At 36.9% G+C, this 19,621-nt stretch overlaps 8 protein-coding genes across 8 annotated transcripts, besides 1 other annotated feature; 1 reads left to right on the forward strand and 7 right to left on the reverse strand.

The window, feature by feature from the left end:
* Positions 1–179: 179 nt before the first annotated feature.
* Positions 180–2,036, reverse strand: NOT5 (CCR4-NOT core subunit; the record flags this gene model as incomplete). The annotated part of the gene is made up of 1 exon (XM_062951763.1): positions 180–2,036. The coding sequence occupies one exon, from the start codon at positions 2,034–2,036 to the stop codon at positions 180–182; it is 1,857 nt and encodes a 618-aa protein (XP_062808734.1).
* A 231-nt stretch (positions 2,037–2,267) lies between these two features.
* LTP1 (tyrosine protein phosphatase) lies at positions 2,268–2,693 on the reverse strand (the record flags this gene model as incomplete). Its single annotated transcript, XM_062951764.1, has 1 exon — positions 2,268–2,693. One exon carries the CDS (start codon positions 2,691–2,693, stop codon positions 2,268–2,270), a length of 426 nt encoding a protein of 141 aa, XP_062808735.1.
* A 129-nt stretch (positions 2,694–2,822) lies between these two features.
* Positions 2,823–2,891: a sequence feature (Short protein (PRCAT00001945001, CUM64343.1) was converted to a misc_feature.).
* A 177-nt stretch (positions 2,892–3,068) lies between these two features.
* Positions 3,069–6,188, reverse strand: MED15 (Med15p; the record flags this gene model as incomplete). The annotated part of the gene is made up of 1 exon (XM_062951766.1): positions 3,069–6,188. The coding sequence occupies one exon, from the start codon at positions 6,186–6,188 to the stop codon at positions 3,069–3,071; it is 3,120 nt and encodes a 1,039-aa protein (XP_062808736.1).
* A 521-nt stretch (positions 6,189–6,709) lies between these two features.
* Positions 6,710–9,574, reverse strand: DIP2 (snoRNA-binding rRNA-processing protein; the record flags this gene model as incomplete). Its single annotated transcript, XM_062951767.1, has 1 exon — positions 6,710–9,574. The coding sequence occupies one exon, from the start codon at positions 9,572–9,574 to the stop codon at positions 6,710–6,712; it is 2,865 nt and encodes a 954-aa protein (XP_062808737.1).
* Positions 9,575–9,753: 179 nt separating this feature from the next.
* PLB5 (Plb5p) lies at positions 9,754–11,784 on the reverse strand (the record flags this gene model as incomplete). Its single annotated transcript, XM_062951768.1, has 1 exon — positions 9,754–11,784. The coding sequence occupies one exon, from the start codon at positions 11,782–11,784 to the stop codon at positions 9,754–9,756; it is 2,031 nt and encodes a 676-aa protein (XP_062808738.1).
* Positions 11,785–12,320: 536 nt separating this feature from the next.
* On the reverse strand, positions 12,321–14,642 carry CCR4 (CCR4-NOT core exoribonuclease subunit; the record flags this gene model as incomplete). Its single annotated transcript, XM_062951769.1, has 1 exon — positions 12,321–14,642. The coding sequence occupies one exon, from the start codon at positions 14,640–14,642 to the stop codon at positions 12,321–12,323; it is 2,322 nt and encodes a 773-aa protein (XP_062808739.1).
* Positions 14,643–15,395: 753 nt separating this feature from the next.
* Positions 15,396–15,983, forward strand: PRCAT00001950001 (uncharacterized protein; the record flags this gene model as incomplete). The annotated part of the gene is made up of 1 exon (XM_062951770.1): positions 15,396–15,983. The coding sequence occupies one exon, from the start codon at positions 15,396–15,398 to the stop codon at positions 15,981–15,983; it is 588 nt and encodes a 195-aa protein (XP_062808740.1).
* A 256-nt stretch (positions 15,984–16,239) lies between these two features.
* MET18 (Met18p) lies at positions 16,240–19,563 on the reverse strand (the record flags this gene model as incomplete). The annotated part of the gene is made up of 1 exon (XM_062951771.1): positions 16,240–19,563. The coding sequence occupies one exon, from the start codon at positions 19,561–19,563 to the stop codon at positions 16,240–16,242; it is 3,324 nt and encodes a 1,107-aa protein (XP_062808741.1).
* Between the last annotated feature and the right edge of the window lie 58 nt (positions 19,564–19,621).

Raw genomic sequence — 19,621 nt, forward strand, 5'->3', positions numbered from 1 at the left:
AAATACTTGTAGGAGAACAAAATGAGGAAAAGCCTCACGTCTAAAAATTAATTTTATATACAGTCGTCTTATATTTAGGTCCAACTTGCAAGTCTAGACACTTAGCTTTATTTTACAATATATGGGATGCAATTAAAAGAGCTGATTAAGTACCCAAATATAGGATAATAAGAGAAAAGTCATACGAATGACTCTCTCAATTCTTTCTCGAATACATAATTCTCCTTCCTTCGGATCAACCAAGTTTTTTCGTAATCAAAGTACTTGTAGTTGTCTTTGTCGCTATCAGAATCATTAGTCTGATTGGAACCGTTAAGAGACGCAGCAAACGGTTTATTCTTTGATGCATTCTTTTGATCCTTGGAAAACCATTGGCTGGTTTCAGTATTGAAAATCCAACCTCTGCTCGACAATTCTTTTGCTGCATTCCACTTCGCCAAAGAACCAGTATTGTCACAATAATAAAAACAAAAGAACAAGGTATCGTTATCAAACTTTTTCATTACATGACTGGAATTTAATTCATACATCGGCTCCTGTGGATAGTCTATTGAAGACGGGTGGATGTTCAACGGTTGATATTGTCGCGGAACTTCTGCGTCGAAAGAATCTGGACAATTAAGCAATGATGATTCTAAAAAATGGCCAATGGATGGAAAGGAGATAGGATTTTGCAACCTTGATGATAAAATATTTGACATCTTCGGAATTATGTCGAACAAATTCTCATCTCCCGAAATCTTTGGCAGCACCGTTTGTTGAGCGAACCTACCATCTGTTGTTGTGTCAAGTACCAGAGTTGAAACTTGCGGTGAAACAGTCCTAGATCTTATGGATTGATTAAGTCCAGGCGGGAGAGCTTTTACAGGAGTCGTCCCAACAGAATTATTGACCTCTGCTCCGCCAGATGGTACAGCAGCTTGTGCAGCCTTGATAATAGTCGAATACGAGTTAGCATTTGTCAATGGAGGAGGGTTTGGGGCTGGTACAATCTTCTTCTTTACCGGTGTATTACTTCCAGATGTCGCAATTGTGCTAGCAAGAGGTTTAGGTTCTACTCTAGTAGTCTCAGGCTTTGCTATTGTTGCTTTCGCTTGCTCACTTTTAGGTACTTCCGATTTAACACTCTCAAGGTTCCCATGCTCTGATTTTAACAGTTCAGATTTTAATGCATCAACATTCTCTGGCTCTGTTTCCAGAGTTCCTAGTGGCAAGTCTGATTTTTCTTTAGTTTCTTCAGTTCTTACTTCCGGATCGACAGACAGTTCTCTTGTTGCATGCAGTAGAGTACCTTGTACATCTAAATTGTCATCGTTTATATCTAATTGATCATAAAACTCGTCATATTCCACATAATCATCATCCTGGTTGTTTTCAACATAGTATTCTAGATCATCTTTGATATCTTCAATTCTTTCCGGATCCAACTTTTCATTCTCTAAATTTCTCAAGATCCTCTCCAACTTTGTTAAGTGGCTATTATTCCTTTCGACTTTATATTTGGAATCATCAATAGAAGCTTGAATTGAATAAGAATTTGAGGATTTCGATTTTTTCAACTGAAGTGCAAGTTGATGTAATTCCAGCTCAAGACTCTCATTCTGTTGATTTATTTGATCAATGATGTCGCCTACATACGAGCTCGCTTCGTGTTTTTTGGCGTCTTCAGGATCATTGAATTTGTTCAGCTTGGTTCTTTGACTCTGAAGTTCTAAACCTTCGTTGGAGAATTGCTTTATTTTGGAAGATTTCTCCAAGTCTTTAAAGAGATCCATAGCATGTTCGATCTTAGTTCTGTTATCTTGCAAAAGAGACTTATCTAATTTTATACTGCCATCACTTAGCCATGTCTTCAACAGGTCTCTTGATCTTTGCAATTTCTTAATTTCTTTCTTTAAATCACTTTCGAGTTTCTCTTTCTGAGAGCTTATCTCAGTTGTCATCAATTTTTCGTATATATCATCGAAAAGGGATAGCCCTTCAGCTACCTTCTTGTTTGTCTTATCAAACTCCTGTTGAAGCTTTCTAGCACTCATTATAATCTATATAAAATTTTATATTATAAATTGATCTTGGCTAGTATAGAGCTTATATTGTATGTTGGTGAGTGCAATTTGAAACGACCTCTAATTTACGCTAAAAATTCTCAATTCTACTCATTAACTCTAAATATAAAAATAGTCTCTAATGTCTACTTTCAAATACTTAAATAGTGTTACCAAGGTGGCTATGGACAACCTATTAAATGAATATTTATCTCTGATAACTTAGAGCTCTCCAATCTCTTTGTTTAAAAAGTTTTCACTGAAATGGTTCAACTGTTGATAGCACCTTTCAAAACCATTAATCCCCCCATAATACGGATCTGTTATCACTTTTCCATATCTGGGATCTGTTCCCCATTCTCCAAACATAGCCACATGGGTCTTGCTATCTCTGGGTTTCATATGAAGTAAATCTGATTTATTGGACTCATCCATGGCAATAACGTAGTCAAATCTTCTAAACTCTCGAGGAGTTATTTGTTGTGCGTTATGGGATATTGGCACGCCATAGTGACGGCAAGTCTTAACTGTTCTTGAATCAGGGCTGTCGCCAACGTGCCAACCACTAGTTCCAAATGATTCAATTTCACTGAAATACTCTGAATACCCCTTTTCTTCGACTACGTGTTTAAAAACCGCCTCTGCCATAGGGGAGCGACATCTTAATGTGTTAGTAACGGTACCAGAAACAATATAGAAGATTAAGGAACCCTAGCTATTAAATCATTTGTTTGGGCAACATTTCACACAAGATGATGGTAATTATTTCTTTTTTACTCACATATTTCCAAGACAAACAAATGCAACAGATATTTGCTTATTTTCAGACGATGATATGGCTGCCATTCTCTTTAATAATACGGTGTCTGAAATGTAATCAATCTATCAGCTCTATAAATACTTAAAGCCTGTATAATCTCATTGAGTTTGATTTTAAGAAATTAAATATACATCATATACACGATTTATACAATACTCTATCTGGCCCTTTTGAGAACAATGAAAGATATCAGTAAGAGATGCTCATTTTCCATCAGCTACAATAAAGTCCTTCCAAGTATCAAAATCAACTGGTTCATACATACACCTGAAATCTTTTTTATCAACTTTCAACTTCTTTTCTTCCAGTAAGTTCTCTTCGTCATCTCTTTCACGTTTAATTCCATTTCCTTGTTGCTTTGTTTCCTCGAAAATAGTTTCAGCGCATGCCTTTATCACGTCCATCGTTGAAAAGTCTTTGATTGTATCAACTTGTCGAAACGACGACACTATAGCAAATGGTTTGATCTCACAAGACCACTCGGAAGACATTGAAGCAGGCGATAGAGGTGACTTAACAAAGTGCTGATCTTTAGATATTTTTGAGAGTACTCCAGGCGATCGCAGTCTGATTGATTCTAGTGAAGAATCATCTAATTCTAGAAGATTTGCCATAGATGCAAAGAAAAACTTTTCCGGATTTGATTTCGAAAGTTCTCTCCTCTTCGAAGACCTACTATCAGTTTCACTATGAATGAAAACATCGACACTATTTTGAGCATATGCTGATGCATTTTTTGAACTTGAAGGTGAATTTCCTGTTGGGGTATTCTTATTACTTTGAATTTGTCCAATCTGTGGAGTTGGTATGCTATTGGGAGTTTTGATAGCATTCGCCATTGAGCTTGGAGTAGAAGTATTGCCGGCGGGCGTAGGTATCCCTCCAACCAGAGAAGTTCCTTTATTTGCTTTCTTCCTAGATGCTGATGGAGTAGGAGCATTGCTGGTTTTCTTATTCTGATTATTCGTAGTTTTGGGAATTTGTTTTTGAGGCATTGGTGCCGGTGTTTGACCAGCTTGCATAGGCGGTGAAGCTTGAGGCATCCATGGACTGCTATTAGTTGCCGGTCTGGAAGGTTGGTTCGAATTCACTGCTCCGGGCCATGGAGTATTTTGGTTAAGATTCATTGATTGCATCTGCAGGGGGGTTCTTTGAGGAGCCTGACTCATCATCGATTGAACTGGCCCATTTCTAGCTTGATTGTTCATGTATTGGGGTTGTCCCTGAGCCATAGGTATTTGCTGCTGGTTTAATTGCTGCGATTGTGGAATGTGTTGTGTTTGTTGAGGTACATTAGGTTGCTGATTTTGCATTTGTTGCCTTCTTCCCGCAAACTGCTCCTTGACGTAATCAAAATATTTTTGGTACTGAGACCTCAACTTTTCTAATAGATCTGGTGATGCCAAGTATACACCCCTTTGTAAGCTTTCCATGATATTTTTAGTCATATATTTCATCTGAATTAATCTTTTTGTTCCTTCATTATTTCTGGTGATTATAAAAAAGTAAGTGATTATACTATCAACATTGGCATATTGCTGGGATATCCTGCTCATTGTTTCGCGAACAGTATTCTTGTCTTGAGGTGATAACATCATTGTCACATCCTTCAAGGCAATATTATTGCGTGAGACCTCTTCAATCATTTGCCACAACTTCATTTTCATCTCATCTGTCAAAGGCGGTAATAAAGATGCAATTCCTGGAGGTACATTTGTTCCTGATCGACCCTGTTGCCCCATATAGTTCATCCCATTTTTGTTGTTCCCGTTACCATTACCATTATTTGATAGGGGTATCTGATTAGGGGGAGCTCTTTGTTGCATCATTGGAGAAATGTTAGGAACCTGTTGATTGTTCATGACTTGTTGACCATTAATTCCCATGTTCTTTAATAACGGTGAAGTCTGATTTGGCTTTGATTGAGGTACTGGGGTGTGTTTCTGGGGAATTTGACCATGCATCCCTCGTGGCATTTGCATTCCATTACCAGCCATGATATTACCAGAATCACCCATGTCGTTACCTCTATTTGGGTTTTGCTGTCTCCATGATTGTGTCTTTTGATGAACGATATATTTTCGAATAAAATTTTCTTTCTGAGATTGGTCTAAATTACCTTGAATTGATCCAGTGGCTTGCAATCTTGAAAGTAATGCCAAAGCGTCAGAACTGTATTTCATAATATCCTGGGGTGTGATTTGAAAATTCGGTGGCTTGATTTGAGAGTTACCGAATTGTTGTTGTTGCTGTTGGGGTTGTTGCTGTGGTGGGTGTGCTTGTTGTTGCACTTGCCTTTGTTGAAGCAGAGGCGATGATTGTTGATGCTGATTTTGATTTTGATTCTGACTTTGATTTTGATTTTGGGTCATTATTGCTTGTTGACCAGGAATCCCATTTCTCAGTTGCATTTGCCTTTGCAATAACTGCTGTTTTTGTTGAGGACTCAAAGCTTTCATATTGAAAGCTGCCATATTATTCATTACTGGCGTAGTATTTGTTCCAGCTATAGCCCCATTAACGTTCATATTTCCTCTCTGGGCTGTCTGCAGATTTGGATTAATCTGGTTTTGCCCCTGATTCATTCTTTGCATTTGGTTTAGCTTTTGTTGTTGGTGTTGGCGATAGGCAAGTTGGATATGGGTGTTGTGTATATCTTTAACCAATGGCATCACATTTGCTGGAATGATCTTCTTCTGAAAACAATCGAAAATTTGGGCCCACGTATTAACATTGAGTGGTAAATTCGGAATTTTCGACAAGAGGGTTTGAGGAATAGGTACATTCCTAATCATGTTGCTGATCTGCTGAACTTGCTGGGGATTTGATTGCATCATTTGTTGCAGAGCTGCCATCTGTGGGCCTGAAGGTTGCTGATTGGAAATCCCGTTATTTCTCATTTGCGCTTGCATTTGAACGGCGGCCTGTTGTCTAGCTTGAACCTGCTGCTGCATAAAGTTCATGTTTTGTTGATTCATTCCATTCTGTTGATTTTGCTGCTGTTGGGCCTGTGGCTGCTTTGGTTGATTAATGTTGCCCATATTCATGTTTGGCAACATTCCCATGGCAGGATTTCTTTGGCCCGTTCGAAGCTGCGACACCTTTTGTTTGATCTGCCTCAAGTACTCGTCTCTGCTCTGTGACTTCACAAACGTAAATTTCTCGTATTCTTGAGCCATGGCTGTTGCTCTTTCAGCATCGAAACTAGCGCCTTGTATATCTTTTAAAGTACTAGATAGTATTTGTACAACTTTTTGTCTATCAGTTACTGAATACATGGCATGCCATGAGTTCATGTTTTGCTGTTGATGAATGTTATTCATACTCGCAATCCCTCCTAACCGATACGTTCTTCAAATAATTAACAATTTTCTTTAGGGAGACACTTCAGGGAACAACCTAAGCAAAATGATCTCAAAAAGAAAAAAAATATATACTAGTGAAGAAACAATTCAAATCCTACCTATATCCACGAGTTATCAGCTATATGTGTCAGTGTCTCCTAGCCGTGACAATCGGAGTGTGGATCACGTAGTTAGATTTGTGGAATATCAAAATTCTGGTGGAATATCGGTTTCACCGTTGCATAGAAACTACGGGATCCAAAAAAAGAAAAATCCCCTCTTATTTCTTAAACACTAAAACAATCTCTAAACACAAATTCTTATTGTGGAAAGGATTTTTAATTAAAATTAGGGACAAATATGAGCTAGTCTAAGAGAAGGTGATATCTATTAGTGGTGATTGACGAAATGGATCTCGTATGCTTTGTTTAATACAGAATAATCTATCTATGTTGAAATTTTCAGCCGTGTTCGGACTCTAGTTAATATACACAGTTATCTTAAATAGTGGTGAAGCTTCTCTTCACAGCTTTCTTTTCCTCATATTCTCTTTGCTCGGTATCATCAATGAACTCTGACTCGTGGGTGAGCTTCCATTGTTGTTTGATGAACTTTAAACCTTCGGTATTGAAACCTAATTGATTTAAGCTTCCGGATAGTTCTTTGGCGAGCTGGTTTTTTAAATTTATAAATTGTGTTTTAAGATGCGGATCATTCTGACTTGCAAGTTCTCTTGCATTCGTTCTGATAATAAAGAAGAGTACTCTGCAAATCAAAGACATACTGATGACATTGCTAGCGGCTTTTTCTTTAGACGTCCAAATTTCGATAAACCTTAGTAACTTTAGGACATAAGAAAACGGCAATACAAGTAAGGCATCATCTAGCTGTGAAGGCTTTATCTTTGATATCACTGAAAGAACGTATTCTTGGCCCAGCACTCCCAATGCAAGAAGTAGTGAATTTGGGGTAGGCTTTGACGGTGGTGCTGAGGTTTTCTTACTCTTGTACTGACTAAGAGCATTCTCGTACTCAGCGATGGAATCCAAATCTTCAGCTCCAATATCTAAAGCCTCCATAAGTCTCTCACCTGCCTTAAGGGTTTCAGTTGCTTGCTTTGAAACTTTTGTAGCTTCGTCTGTCTCATCGTCCGTTTCTTTGTGTTTCTGTTCTTCAAGTGATTCCAATAAAGTATCCTCGTAGACTTCTTCCATTTCTTTTTCTCTTTCTTCTTCCAAGAATACCTGATCATTTGTTGCTTGCCACAATCGAATCGAATGATCATGAGAGGTAGATACAAAAAATGACCCGTCACTATTGATGCTAAGACACCAAACCTCGGCTTGATGAGCAGGCAACTTTTGAATGCATTCAAATTTATCTCCATCCCAATATTTAATTAATCCGTCTTTTCCTGAAGAAAAGAAATTATGGCTCAGAGGTATAAACTTGACATTCATAATTGAATCTTGATGACCAAAGATTGATTTATGACAATCTCCAAAATCCAAACCCCAAATCTTTATATTTTTATCAGCTGACGAAGTAATGATTAATTTAGAGTCGGAAGATATATCAATAGAAAGCACTGGCAATTTGTGACCATATAAAGTCAAAAACAACTTTAACGAATCTAGAAATACCACTTGAACATTATTGTTTAACAAAGAGATTGCCAAAAGCCTTGAATCAGGAGAAACTTTGATACATAAAACATCTTCATTAAGCTCAAGAGTTTGGAAATGCGAAAGCTTCAATGAAGGTACAGAAGAATTAGATCCAGGAATATGTTCCTCTCCCGCTTGTAACTTCCAAAACTTAACAGATTTATCATTTCCACCAGTCAAAATCTTCGTTCCATCAGAAGTTACATCTAATGACCAAATTGCTTCACCAGTACCATTCAATTGATGCGCATTTTCGATTCGATCAACTAATTGAGATGTCGCTAAGTCATATAATTCCAAAGACCCATTTTTAAATCCCACTAGAACCAATGTATCACCAGGAAGGAATTTACAACACAAACTGTATCCGCTATCTAAAGTTATGTTTCTTATAACCTTAAAGGTCCTCAAGTTCCAAACTTTTAATTCACCATTAGAACATGTTACCAATAGACGATCGTCAGAAGAAATGTCCATTGACCTTATGTCAGTTCTATGACCAAGAAGATCAATTGAAAGCAGCTTACTCAGATATACTGCAGAAGTTGCCAAATTATCTGGTATTTGGGATGTGTAGTATTCAATTTGATTGTTAGAAAGAGAGACCATGATATCTATCTTTCTGTTGCCGGATTTAATCCAAGTGCACGATCTTATTTTAGAGTTACACCTGATAGTGGTAAAAGACGTCACCATCATACTGATTTCAGAGTCCTTTAATGCTTGAATGATCTCTTCTTCGCTGTAATCTTTTTCCTGGAGCCTTTTCCTTCTTCTAGCTATTCCTTTTTTCAATTCGGATTCTGACCTTATCCTATATACTTCTATTGTTCTATCCGCATTTTGAATATAAAAGAGAACAAGGTCCCTGAAGATGTTAAAGCCAATGTCATTACATCTTGCTTTACTTTGCTTTTCGAAGGAGCCTCTCTCAACAAGTTTTTGGGTATCTGGCTTGGAAAGATCAATCGTCCAAATCTTAACTTGGTCCTTATTTCCACTGGTGACAGCAAATGTTTGAGTATTCATGACTCCTAATGACCAGCACTCGCTGGAATGCGCTAGATGAGTCTCTACACATTGACGAGTTCTTAAATCCCAGAGCTTTATCAAGCCATCTTTCGAAACACTTAGTATATAATCCTCTAGCTCATCTTTATCCAAAACTTCAGAATCTTGTGAAAGAAAATTCAAGCCCGTAATTTGTCCTTTATGGCCGCTTAACTTGAATAAACCTTCTTCGCCTACTAAATCCCATAATATAATGCTAGAATCAGAAGAGCCAGACACCAATCTCGTTCCGCTTCTGTCAAACTTCAAAATGCTTATCGCAGATACATGCCCTTGAAATGAGATCACTACTGAAGCAGAGGCTATATCCCATATCTTTATTGTGCCATCGCTGTAGCCTGCAGCAAGAATATTAGTTTCCATATGATGCAGTAAGAATGTCACCGTGGCCGGTGCCAGATTCACTGGGGCATTTGATGCTCCCGGTGTCAACCCATCACTAAGCCGAGCAACTATATCCCCAGTCTTTATATCCCAGATTAAAATGTCTTCGAGAGCTGAAGTTATAGCTTTTCCAATCAACTTAGATTTGTCATCATCGTTGGGAGGCAAATATACTATATTCGAATTGGATGTTATCACTCCAAAGGACTTCTCCTGCTCGAAACGGTCGTATGATCTAACCATTCTTATGTACAACTGCTACTTTTTCAGGTTATACTTTACACCAGTCTTCTGCGATAAAATAAAAAAATTTATGAGAGCGATGGCTTTGATTATATACAGGATGTATAGATCAACAATAATAATAGAGAATAACCATCTTTTAAGTGTTTTTATAATGTCTATTTCTTATTAACATATTCTTACAAGAGCAAAACTGAAAATGCCATGGTGAAAGAAATAACAAAGAACGAAAGTCTAGAGAGCGATGATTTCAACGAGCTGGCATCACCTTTCTTGGGGCTTGAAGATGACGTTGACGATGACGAGGATTTAGACGTAGACGACGACTTAGAAGTCGACGAGGGACCCATGACAGTAGCAGATGCACTTATTGCATCCTTCTCTGAACCTTTCCAACAATATTTTTGAAAACATTTTTTGCATTCATCTGATTGAGATTCATTTAACCTTTCCTGCGTCCTTCTTATAATTGCACAGCCTACACATGTTGCCCAATTCTTATCATCTGTGAGATTTGCTCTAGTAGAAACCTCAAATCCGTTGCCAATAAGACCCATTTTCTCTTTATTGGTGTACGACATCTTGTAAGTAGAAGTATTCGAATTGTACGAATATCTAGTATTTGCAAAATAAATAACCAATGGGATATCAGTTGCATTTATCTGATCATTGTCATGATATTCAATTAGATCTGAAAAATTAGAAGCATCACAACCAAAAAAGACAGGTCTGTCCGTTAGTTCAAGGAATTCTCCTGTATTAGGAACGTAAGGAAATGGGGTCCCTTTTCCTTGCTCAGTAAATTGACGTTGGTAAGTCTCAATCAAAGAAGTACCATTGGGCCAATTTTGATCCGTATCCGCAGAATTATCATAAGCAAAAATAATGTCGACACTACGACTATTTTGTATCAAAGGATAAAGAGGCACATTTTGACCATCCTCACCACCATCGACAAGCGTAAGTGTGTCATTGTCGGCAATCGCATCAGTGTTACCATAACTTATATCATAAAATGGGTTTGGAGTATACGGGGCAATGTCATTTTCGCTAACACTGATTTTATTCAATATCTTTTGAAGAACTTTTTTGATAACTGAATTAATACTTGAATCTGCAACTTCAATGATAGCTTCGTTGAAAAGACTTGAGGATGTACCCATAACAAATCCTGCATTGTCGTAATTTACGATACACTTAGAGGTATTCGTGTCGCCTTCCTTCAATTCTGTTCCAATATATTTGACGTCGACAAAAGAGTTCAATGATGGATCCCAAGAACCGAGCTCATATGGATTAAACTCAAAAATCGTAGAGTTCCCGTTGACGAGCATCTTACCTGGAGTACGACCATCTGCAATAACAATCGGGAATGGCATCTCACGATCTTCAAAACTTGATAAATCTCTAATCCCTGACCAAGTTTTATTAACCCCTCCATCGCTGGTATTAAAAAATTGGTGAGATAATGCCCTTCCCCATAAATCCGTGATCGAAGTATCGAAGCCAGCATCTTGCTTAGCATCAATATCATCTGAGATATCCTTATAGTATCCAGCCGTTTTGATGACATTAATGCCATTGGGATTAAAGATAGAATCATCTAAGTCCCAAATGTTCGAACCATCATCTATAATGTCAGCGACTGATAACCAGTCATTTAAAACTAAACTTCCAACTAACCAGTTTCCACCAGAAAGACCTGCCAAGTATGTTGCGCTCTGCAAGATGCCACCTAGTTGGGTTGATTTTTCATAACGGTCATCTAATGCTAACAACTCGCCAGCCCCACAAAGCATTGCACGATAACCCCCTCCACTAAATGCAAGTCCTATTGTTATGTTATGAACATCAGACATTCTATTTACAAAGCTCTCTGCATCAAAATCCGAGAGATTGGCCTTTTTGTCTAAGAATTCGATGATGTTCTCATTTGTTTTCTCATACCTTTCACTAATGTAATCCCTTTCTCCTGAAGATATATTCTTAGCTTCTCTGACAAGGTCATGAGACGGGCAAGATGTCTCGTATGGCTGATATGAGTCTGTAGGTTTGCTAGAGCTGGAGCTTGAACTTGAACTTGCCGCAGAGGCTGAACCAGAGCTTGAACTAGAGTTATCATCCCAGGGCCAATCAATGGCGTAAGCTGGTTTCCATAGCCAAAGAAATATGAAGCTGAATAAGATTAGAGATCTAAATGTAGATATCATCTTGTTTTTTTTTGCACCTTCAATCCAAAAAAAAAGTAGCTATCAATAGAAAGTACCAGCACAGGCCTCTTATTGGAATAATTGACTAGTTTAGAGATTTCAAGCTATTTGTAGAGCTTGGGAGAAGAAGCTTACTTATTTTTGGAAATCCTGCGGGATCATCTAAACTGTATTTCCGTCCCGAAAATAACGAGGGCATCTCTTTCGGTTGCTACCAGGGTGCAGATTAACGAACTTCTTGCCTAAATTCAGTAAAAGGGGGCTGCACTCTCGAGACAGGGCATTTGTCATACAAAACTAGTTACCGAAGTTCAGTAAATGTGCCAAGCTTAAGGGTCTGACGACACTATAGAGTCTTAATACGGTAATTATTTTTACATCTACACCAAGATTATACAGCTTGAGATACAAAACACTTCATAAAATAAGTAGTAGTTATGGCGTTATTAAATATGAAGCAGAATAATCAAATCAACAATAACTCAGAAAAATAGCTTCTAAAAACACATAATTCTGATCATAATATACATATACATTCAAGTCTTTCTCGAAGAGCCCGACTTAAAATCTGGCTTGAAATCTGGCTTCAAGTCCGGCTTCTTAGCTCCTTTAAGATAAAACTTTGCGAGGAGAGGGATGTGATCTGATGGGAAATGAGCATTTGGAAAACCCACACAGTGCTTAGCGTAATTTTCATCGATTTTACCGAGCAAACCCTTTACCTCCAATGTAGAGGTGGAATACCACATGTAGTCTATGACATCAGTGAACGCGGGTGAGAGGTTAGTAAAAGGCAATTCACCAATATTTTCATAGGCAGACTTCAATTTGAATGGTTGATGGAAGCCTTCATCAGTAAATCTACCATAATCTCTTCCTTCCAAGTCATCATGCTTAGATGCCAGACCTGTGGAAAAAAGTTGATAGACTGCACTGTCTTTAACGGAGTTGAAGTCACCACAAATAATAATAGAGGAGTTTTTGATTTCCTCCATATTACTATAGTGGTAAAACTTTTTGCAAATTCCTTGAAGTTCCTCTAGCAAAATACCTACCTGCAAAGCCTTGACATCATTAAATGCGGGATCCCAATGCAAGTGGGTATTGGTAATAACAAGCTTTTCTCCTGTTTTTATATGCTGCAAGAATGTTATCAAAGCGACATTGTCCTTGTTCATGAACCTATTGAACAAATCTTTAGTCTTCTTATACTTGTCTGATCCCATGCAAACACTATTATATTCAAAAGTTTGTTTTTGAAGTAACGTGAATTTGTCAGTTTTGTAGAATGTTGCACATCCATCTACCTTCTTTGCATCTTTTTCGCCCATTGTTCTAGATCTTGTTTTAGCAAAAAATACCCCCTTATAGCCATGTTCTGATAAGATCGGAGTCCAAAACTCGAAAAAGGTTCTCGTTTCAACTTCTTGCATACATAATATATCACTACCATAGTTCAAGATCTCCTTCTGTAATTCGTTTCTCCTATATTCCCAATCGAGAGCCCAGGAGGGAGTGAACTTGTATAAGGTAGTCGTAGCGTAATGTTGACATAATGTATTGTAAGACATCATGGTAAACGAATCATCCGTGGAGGGAGGCATTGATGTTGCGACTTCAATATCATCGTCTAAAACCAACCACGGCCTGGGGCTTGGTTCTTCCAATGATGGTCTCGAATCTCTCAAGTAGGCAATAAGTTCTTTGGTACCTTTGTCAGCGAGAATATTAGCAAGATTCAAATCTAAAGGATTTCCTTCAATTCCTAAAAATAGTAATTCAAATAAGTTGCCAAATTCGTTCGGTAAAGTTCTTATCTCGTTGTCAAACAAGTAAAGATACCTCAAATTGAAACAGAGCCCTAATTCACCTGGAACTTCTGTAAGTCTGTTGTGAGACAAATCTAAAGTTCGTAAGCCTCTCAATTGACTTATAATAGGTGGCACTGACGTCAACTTGTTATTATTTATATATAAAGACTCAAGAAAGTCATATTGGAAAAGCTTGGGTGACAAATTAACCAAGCCTTGACCACTCATGTCTAATTGGCACCATAATTGCTTTCCGTGAGTCTTTTGTCTCATTCTTTGTTCTTCACTATCTTCATCAAGGGCTAACTTTTTGTTGTGTAACAAGGCAGAATTATTACCTGGGGTTGTAGTTGCTTCCCTCAAAGACTTTTCGTGCTCTTCCAAGCTAGCCATTGCTGCTTTTGTCGCACTTATCAAACTAACCATCTTCATATCATTGTAGGTGGATTTCGTTTTTCTGGAATTTGAAGCATACTGTCTCGCATAATAATGAGGAATATTTGCACTCCTAGATAGCTGGCATAATTGCATCTGATGTTGCCAATAAATTGAGTTAATATTATCTATATTTATTGCAGTTGCCTTTTGTTGATGAGGTTGCAGAATCACATTCGATTGTGGTTGCGCAAAGAACTGTTGTTGTTGTTGTTGTTGTTGTTGCTGTTGCTGTTGCTGTTGCTGTAAATGTGGCGGCTGAGGTACTTGCTGTTGCTGCTGAAATTGTTGTTGAACCTGAGGTTGCAGATATGGCATTTGAAGAGAGCTTGTTTGGTTTTGCAGGCCCTGTTGTTGCAGAAATTGTTGCGGAAAAAATTGTTGCTGTAAATGCTGAGGGCGCTGATAATTATTTTGGTACATCCCTTGTTGACTTATCCCTTCACCAAAGCCATCTGACTGTTGATTGAATTGACCAGCGATCGGATTGCTTGGCGGGTGCAGTTGCTGTGATTGGCCTTGTTGTAGTTGTTGAAGCAAGATCTGTTGCGCTTGTAACCCCGACTGGCCAGAGACTGGCCCATTTTGTTGATATTTTGAATTAATGTTCATATGTCTTCAAAATACAAGTCTTTAGTTCAGTTTAGAATTCAAAATTCTTCCCTCCTATTCCATCAATATATTCTCAATAATCCTTCAGACTCGCCCTCAAACTTTTAAACAAATCGTTCTATATATCAAAAAAAAATCCAACTTGAAAAACTTGAGAAAATTATATCAAATCTCACTCTTTAATTCTTTAAGTGATGTTAAGTTTAATATGTAACCGTAGTACGAACATTACCTGACCTAAGAGTGAACTTGAAAGTCAACGATTTTCTGTGCTGTTGCACGACCTATCAATCTGGAGAATATTGCCATTAGCTAATAGTCTACACATCAGGAACTTATCGATCGACTCACTCGTAGTCATTGAGCTAAAGAGAACATTAAATAATATAGGTTTGTCTTTGAACCAAATTCTACGAGTTACTAATCCATTATTTCCGTTCTTTTTCTTCAATCTACTTCACTTCGATGCGACGTAAAGCTAGAGGAATTTAAAAAATAATGAAGAGCCCATTCCATTTCTCTAGCGCATCTACTTTTCGGTATTCGTAGAAACAGCCTTTCATTATGTTTTGGTCTTTACCATAATTACTATGAATCTTTGGCTCGTATTCATATTGAAGCAAAAAATAACCTTGTCTTATATGCAGTTTTTGGATCTCTTGATAGCTGCTCATCGCCAATAATGCGAAGCTTACATGTCTTGAACACACACATAACAGCATCAGCATCTTCCAGTTCTATCACAAAGGCAGCATGTCGTCCTTTAATTCAGAAAGAGCTAAGAATCTGGCGCAAATAACTGTGAATAAGCTAATTGGACAGATACTGCCTGATTTAATAAAAAAGGATGATAGCGCAAAGAGAAAAGTCTTCTCTAAGGCAGAGATTGTCGACATGCAAGTTAAAAAGAAGACTCCAAGTGCTTCGGAAGTGAGGAGGAAAAATTTGAAGAATAAGAAGAGTAAAAATAAATCAATACGGAAGAGTTTAAAGGAATCTCAAGATTTCACGAAGCTTGCTAAATACAACATAATAAAGCAACGTAAAGCTAATAACAAATTAACTGTGGAAGAAGAAAAGTATTTAAAGAAATTGGTACGCAAAAATGCTGTTGCTGTTAATAAATTAAGTGAATTTGAGGACTATGAAACGAAAAGCGAATTTAACAAAATTCAAAGAGATATTTTGAGAGATAGCTTGAAAGAATACGATAATAAAAAGAAGAGAAAACAATCTAAGAAAGCGGAATTTGATGATAAGATTAGGAATGGTTTGATATCCTACCCTGGTCTAACTCCTGGTCTTGCCCCAGTTGACTTGGAAGATTCAGATGAAGAATAAAGATCATCATATAGAAGTTTTTGACTAGAATAAAAATGCATTGCTTTCCGGGACTGTTGCTATCTCTTTACTGTTTCCTGACGCTAAATTTCCATAAAAAGTTTCGTAGACTCTTGTATTTACTGAAAAGAACATAGAATCAAGATTAAATATAAGCCTTATATTATGAGTTCTATATTTTTTTAGATTTTCGCAAAAATAACAAATTATTCATTAATCTCCGAGAATATTGAAAATTTATACTAAACTGTCTCTACTACCTTCCAAGTTCAAACAAAGCCTGGCGTAAGTCAGAACACAACTTCCTGACATCTCTTTTTTTATCATCTAAACCTTTTTCCAAGCTCTGTATCAAATTGTGTTTATATTTGAGAAGATACTGTAAGTCAATCTTTCCGATAATACTTGAAAGACATTCCAAGCTAAGAAGTCTAATACTTACGTCGTTCACCAACTTTTTGTTGCTAGCAACTTTGCCAACCGATAACTCAATCAATTTAGGAATTATGGAGGACACGTGTGGCACAATCAAATCTGGATTTTCATTAATGATAACGTCCAAAGTCGATAGAGATGCATTTAAAGTTGTGGAGTTTTTTATCAGTAAGCTGTTTAATATTAATGGTAAAATGGTCTTCAAATGGGGCCTGAGTATATTACTAGGCAAATTTTTCAAAATTAAAGACATGGAAAGCAAGTAATATTCATCTTTGGTCTCTGTGTACCCATCGATTAACTTTGGTAAAATTAATTCAAAGTTTTGTTGTTTATATAATAACCTCACATTCAAGTTTGCGACCTTCGATATAATTCTTTTTACCTTTGGAGTCAGATTTTTAAAGAGTGGCAAATCAATAAATATAATGTCCAATGAATTTGCTGCCAATTCTTTAATTCTTTGATTTTTGTTTTGCAATAAACCAATGATCTTTAATAAGTAGGTGGTTCCTATTTCGCAATTTCTCAAAACAAGTGCTTTGATAAGCCAAATCAAGACCTCAAAGCTCTTGATAATGTGAGTGCTAAATTCCTTATCACTTTCTATAACTATTTCAGAAAACAAAAATTCCATCTTATTCTCAACGAAATTTAATTCGGACTTCAGTATTACAAACTTGTTTGTCCACAATGCAATATTCTGCAAGTAGTTTAATCTCAATAAATCATCTCCTTCGATCTCATAAATGACATCAATTTCCAGAGAAATTACTGTTTTCACATCAACTAAATTGACTTCAACAGATTTATCAATATTGGATAAAACTTTGTTGAATAACGTAATTGTTGAATTGGGGTCCTCTATTAAGTTCTGGGCTCTCACATTTTCAAAAACAGGTTTATTCATGAGAAGTAATCTGACAAAATCATCGAAAATTTCCTGATGTTTGGAACCATCCGTAAACTTTACAATCAAGCCAATCACATCACTACTTAATTCAAGTAAATAATCATTTTTCTGCGACGTTAAGTTATATAACAAACTTAAGAATCTAGGCACGAAATTTCTGTACCATGAGTTTGTTAAAAATTGATTTATCACTTCCACTTTATATATGCATTCACTGAATAAAATTGTGACTTCTTCGAAAATTTCAATTTTCGAATCCATAGGTATTATCAGCGATCTTTCAAGAGGTTCCAATTTGCTTAACAAGCGGACTGAGTAAACTTCCAAAATTTGGTAATTAACACATAGTTCTTTAAGAATATATAAAACCTTCTTGAACTGTGCCAAGTTGCAAGATGAACCATCGTCGAAACTTAAGCGATCAAATAAGGGAGGCAAAAAAATCTCAATAACCAAGGAAGTCTTTGCAAGTTTTTGTTCATCGATGGGGCTATGATCCTCCACGATAACTCTTAAGCCTTGCACAATTTCTTCAACTACTACATCTTTTTCCCAATTATTTTCTTCTTCCATGAGCGAAATCATTGTTTCGCTGAAGTAACCAAGGACCAATTGAACATCCTGCAAGGTCAAATATTTTGGTAAGGTTATCAGTTTAGTCATTTGTTGTACAACCTTACACCTTAAAGTTCTTTCTAAACTGGAAGACGATCCTAGCAACAGACCCAAAAATATAAGTAGATAATCTTTATATTTCCTTAAGGAGTTATTAGCTAAGAATTGCAGACTATCATTAGCCGTCGCAGCTAAGCACTTGTAAGAGGAGAAAATGAATCCCAAACAATCTACCAAATCTCTCTGGTTAGCTATATCAAGCAAAATGTCTTCCGAGATGTCAATGGCATCCACATTTTCTGCTGGCGACGGTTCCTCAGGCTCTAGGTTAATGAATTTACCCCAAATATTGTAAGAGAATAAATCCTTAACAATAAAGTTAAATGCGACATCTGAACTTGAAGCAACAACACTCAACAATAAGACTGAGTGCTTGAAAAGCTTGCTCTTGATAGTCTTCAAATTATCATTTAGCTCATTCGTAACCATCTCAAGAAAGGCTTCAGAAGACTCAGTATCACACATGGTGGAGCTAAGTTCTTTGATGATTAGCAATGCTAATACCAAGGGTTTAAGTTCATCAGTGTCACTTATTTTCTCATAATCAGGAATTAAGTCTCTTGAATTAGGCGAAAACTCTGATATATCATTATGTAAGACTTCAAACTTCAACGCATTCCAAATTGTCACATAGTACTGCAATATCGTTTCTTGGTTATATGAGATAACACAACGTAACAAAGTCTGTAACACATCGTTTCTAACGAGGATATTTGTTGATGTAAGCTTCTCAAATAAACTTGGAAACGAGTCTTTCGCGAACAAGCTGTTAGAGGCAATAGTGCTTCTAAGTCTTAGCTTTAAATCATCAGCAGTAATCTTATAAGGATCATTCTCAGGAGGACTGAAGGAAATTGGGAAATAGCAAAAGCAAACATCAAACAACTCATTTATCAACTCCTCATTGTGTACAGTTCCGATGAAACATAAACCTTCACTGATCTGCTTGTTTAGTTCAAAAGAAATAAGTAAATTTCTAGGGTCCTTCTCACCTGAAGCAACATGGATAAAAGATTTTACATAAGCAATTGCAACTTCTTGGTTCGACTGAAGAAATTGCAAATGGTGTTCCATTGCGGTACTCAACACTTCAAAAGATTCATATCTTACTCTTGCTAAATACTTTCTAGGTTCATATGATTTCAAAAGGACTTCTAGTATTCTAAGTAAATTGTCATTCAATTTTGGATGAAACGTCTTAAACTCCATGATCGTTTTCAAACCAGATAACGCCTGTTGAACTGAATTCTGATCTTCCATCTTGGCTAAGAAAAAGTCCAAAAGAACATTTATATCATGCCTACTGAGCTTCAGCTGCTTAAGCTCTTTCAAGGTATCCACGAGACATGAAATCGCCCTCGATCGGATCAGGTCTTTGTCTGAAGTAAGGTTGGGTCCTAATTGCTGGATAAGTTCTAACAAGCTCATTTCGTCTCTCGCCATCATTTCTGAGAGTCCAACTGCATAAGGATTGCTAGAAATTTCATCATTAGCACTTGCAATATATTGACTTATAAGAGTTAGAGTATCTGTATTCTTCTCATTTTTAGATTCCATTTCCGTTGAAAGGCATGTATTAAAATATAGCTATTCTTGCATGAATTTTAAAGAAATT

The sequence above is a fragment of the Priceomyces carsonii genome (genome assembly GCF_900007245.1).
Source record: "Priceomyces carsonii strain CBS4050 genome assembly, scaffold: Debaryomyces_carsonii_scaffold_2, whole genome shotgun sequence".
Lineage (NCBI taxonomy): Eukaryota > Fungi > Ascomycota > Pichiomycetes > Serinales > Debaryomycetaceae > Priceomyces > Priceomyces carsonii.